At 40.3% G+C, this 1,934-nt stretch overlaps 1 protein-coding gene across 1 annotated transcript; it reads right to left on the reverse strand.

Annotated features, from left to right (window-relative positions):
• Positions 1 to 289: 289 nt before the first annotated feature.
• Positions 290 to 1,672, reverse strand: LOC129286415 (G-type lectin S-receptor-like serine/threonine-protein kinase At1g11330). The gene is made up of 3 exons (XM_054922376.1): positions 1,654 to 1,672; positions 649 to 1,557; positions 290 to 513 (listed from the first exon to the last, which is right to left on the reverse strand). The coding sequence occupies exons 1-3, from the start codon at positions 1,670 to 1,672 to the stop codon at positions 290 to 292; spliced, it is 1,152 nt and encodes a 383-aa protein (XP_054778351.1).
• Positions 1,673 to 1,934: the final 262 nt, after the last annotated feature.

The following is a 1,934-nucleotide window of genomic DNA, read 5'->3' on the forward strand; positions in this document are numbered from 1 at the left end:
CTGAGAACATATTTCCAATCCTTCTAACAAAGATGGTTTTAAACCCACATAAATCACTGAGGCAGAATTTCATACACTTACATCCATAAACACCAAACAGAGCCAAATTTCATATCCAAAAGTTCTAACACACATAAACGATCACTCAAGTAATCATCAATCTCTTGTTTGAAAATTTCTCATGGTCCCCAACGCTGATAAAAGCTTTGTGATATTTAAACATTAACCTTGTTTGGAAATGAGAAATTGAAATCAAATATAAAGCATTCCAAATCTATAAATAGTTAGATTAGAAAACCTGTAGAGCGTCTCCTCCTCCTCTTGATATCCCAGAGCTGCTTCTCTCCTTTCTTGTGTCGTGCTCTGACCCTTTTCCGTCTTCTTTGTTCTCTGTGGCTCCCTCAAACTCGTATTTCTCTCCCCATTTTTTGGTCTCTTCCTCTTCTTCTTTCTCTCTCAGTTTTCTCACTCCCTTAAAGATCTCAAAACTTTGATCGACTCCAGCTTCTCTTCCTTTCTCACTTCAGTAGTCTTTGTATAGATGAAGAATACCATGCAAAAATATGTGAAATCTGACTTGATTCGACCTTCTCCTTCAGCACACGGTGTTGTCTTTGATCAGCTCAGCCGCCCTTCTTCATCGCCAACCTTTGCTACTTTCCATTTGTGCAGCAATCTTGTCCTGAATCCATACAAACCCATCTTTTTCTTCCACTTCACTTCTATTTGCAAACCCCTCACATTGAAATGGCTTCTTCCTCACGCATGCACTAGTCCAATTTTGCCTATTCCATTCCTCTAAATTCTTTGGTTCATACCCATTCAAACAGCTACAAATCGGTGAACTTTGTGAATTGCAGCTTCCAAATGCCCAACACACGCCATATAGATCACAGTAAGTGACATTAATCACCTCCATCAAAACTTCCCTTTTGTTGTTCCACCATGCCGTCCAAAGTTGGCCTTGTGGATTCAAGCCAAGAACTGCAAAGGTAGTATCATTTGCAAAATTAAATGTTACATAAATAGTTCCATCATCTTCCTTCCCAACACTCCATCCATAAAGATACCCAGGTGACATTGTGGGTGACCCTATAAAAATCCTACCATTCCATGGACCGGTTCGAGCATACGGGCGAGTTCCATTAAACCAGAGAAAGACATCAGGAGCATCTGGGCGTTCAAGAGGAGCAGAGTAGTTTCCAATAGATGGATCAGAAAGGCTTTTCCATGATGTAAGTTTCACTTTCTCTCCAGCTCTTTCGTTGATGCTGAGCTTCATCTTTGGAACTAGAAGATTAGAAGGATCTTGGAAACTCTCCCATACAGTTTCTCCCGTGCTGTTATCAGAGAGGATTTGATTCCCAGTGTTCAAAAGCCTTGCAATTGAATTAGTTGCAATGTTTGAAACATTTGAGGACCAGACAGTCATATTCTGTCTGTCCAAAATCACAAGATTCCCGTCCTTAGAGATTGTGACAGTCCCAAAAGCATCAAAAACTGGCTGGTTTCTGTTAGCTACCCAGATGATGTTGGATTCTGAAAGATACCAGATTCCTGCATAGCGGTTTGTGGAATTTTAAGGGCTGAAGAATCCGAGCTTGAAGTCACTGCTATTGGAGCTGACTGTTTCATTGTCTCTCATGAATTGACCTGAGGTGAAGGTGTCCATTGCAAAGCTCAAACCCAAATGAAAATTGGAAAGCACAAGAAAAATATTTATCAGGTGGTGGCTTGTGTTTATTCTGAATCCCACAGCTCCCACGAAAAATAAGACATACGTTTCTTAGGTTGCGATGGAAATGAATGCTTTGACTCTGTGCCTAAGTTGTGGGAGTTGGCTTTTCTCCGCTGCATCTCCTCCTTCCTCCTATCTAGGGGGAGATCTGGACCATTTAGGTTTAATTTTTAATTTTTATTTTATATTTATTAAA

Source organism: Prosopis cineraria, unplaced genomic scaffold (genome assembly GCF_029017545.1).
Source record: "Prosopis cineraria cultivar Desert tree isolate PC_DT_omini unplaced genomic scaffold, ASM2901754v1 PC11, whole genome shotgun sequence".
Lineage (NCBI taxonomy): Eukaryota > Viridiplantae > Streptophyta > Magnoliopsida > Fabales > Fabaceae > Prosopis > Prosopis cineraria.

What these genes read in the sequence shown, in the direction of transcription:
- LOC129286415 (XM_054922376.1), bottom strand. An exon ending in ACAAATGGAAAGTAGCAAAG is followed by an intron (nt 514 to 648) that starts GTTGGCGATGAA and finishes GAAGTGAGAAAG; the next exon opens with GAAGAGAAGCTGGAGTCGAT.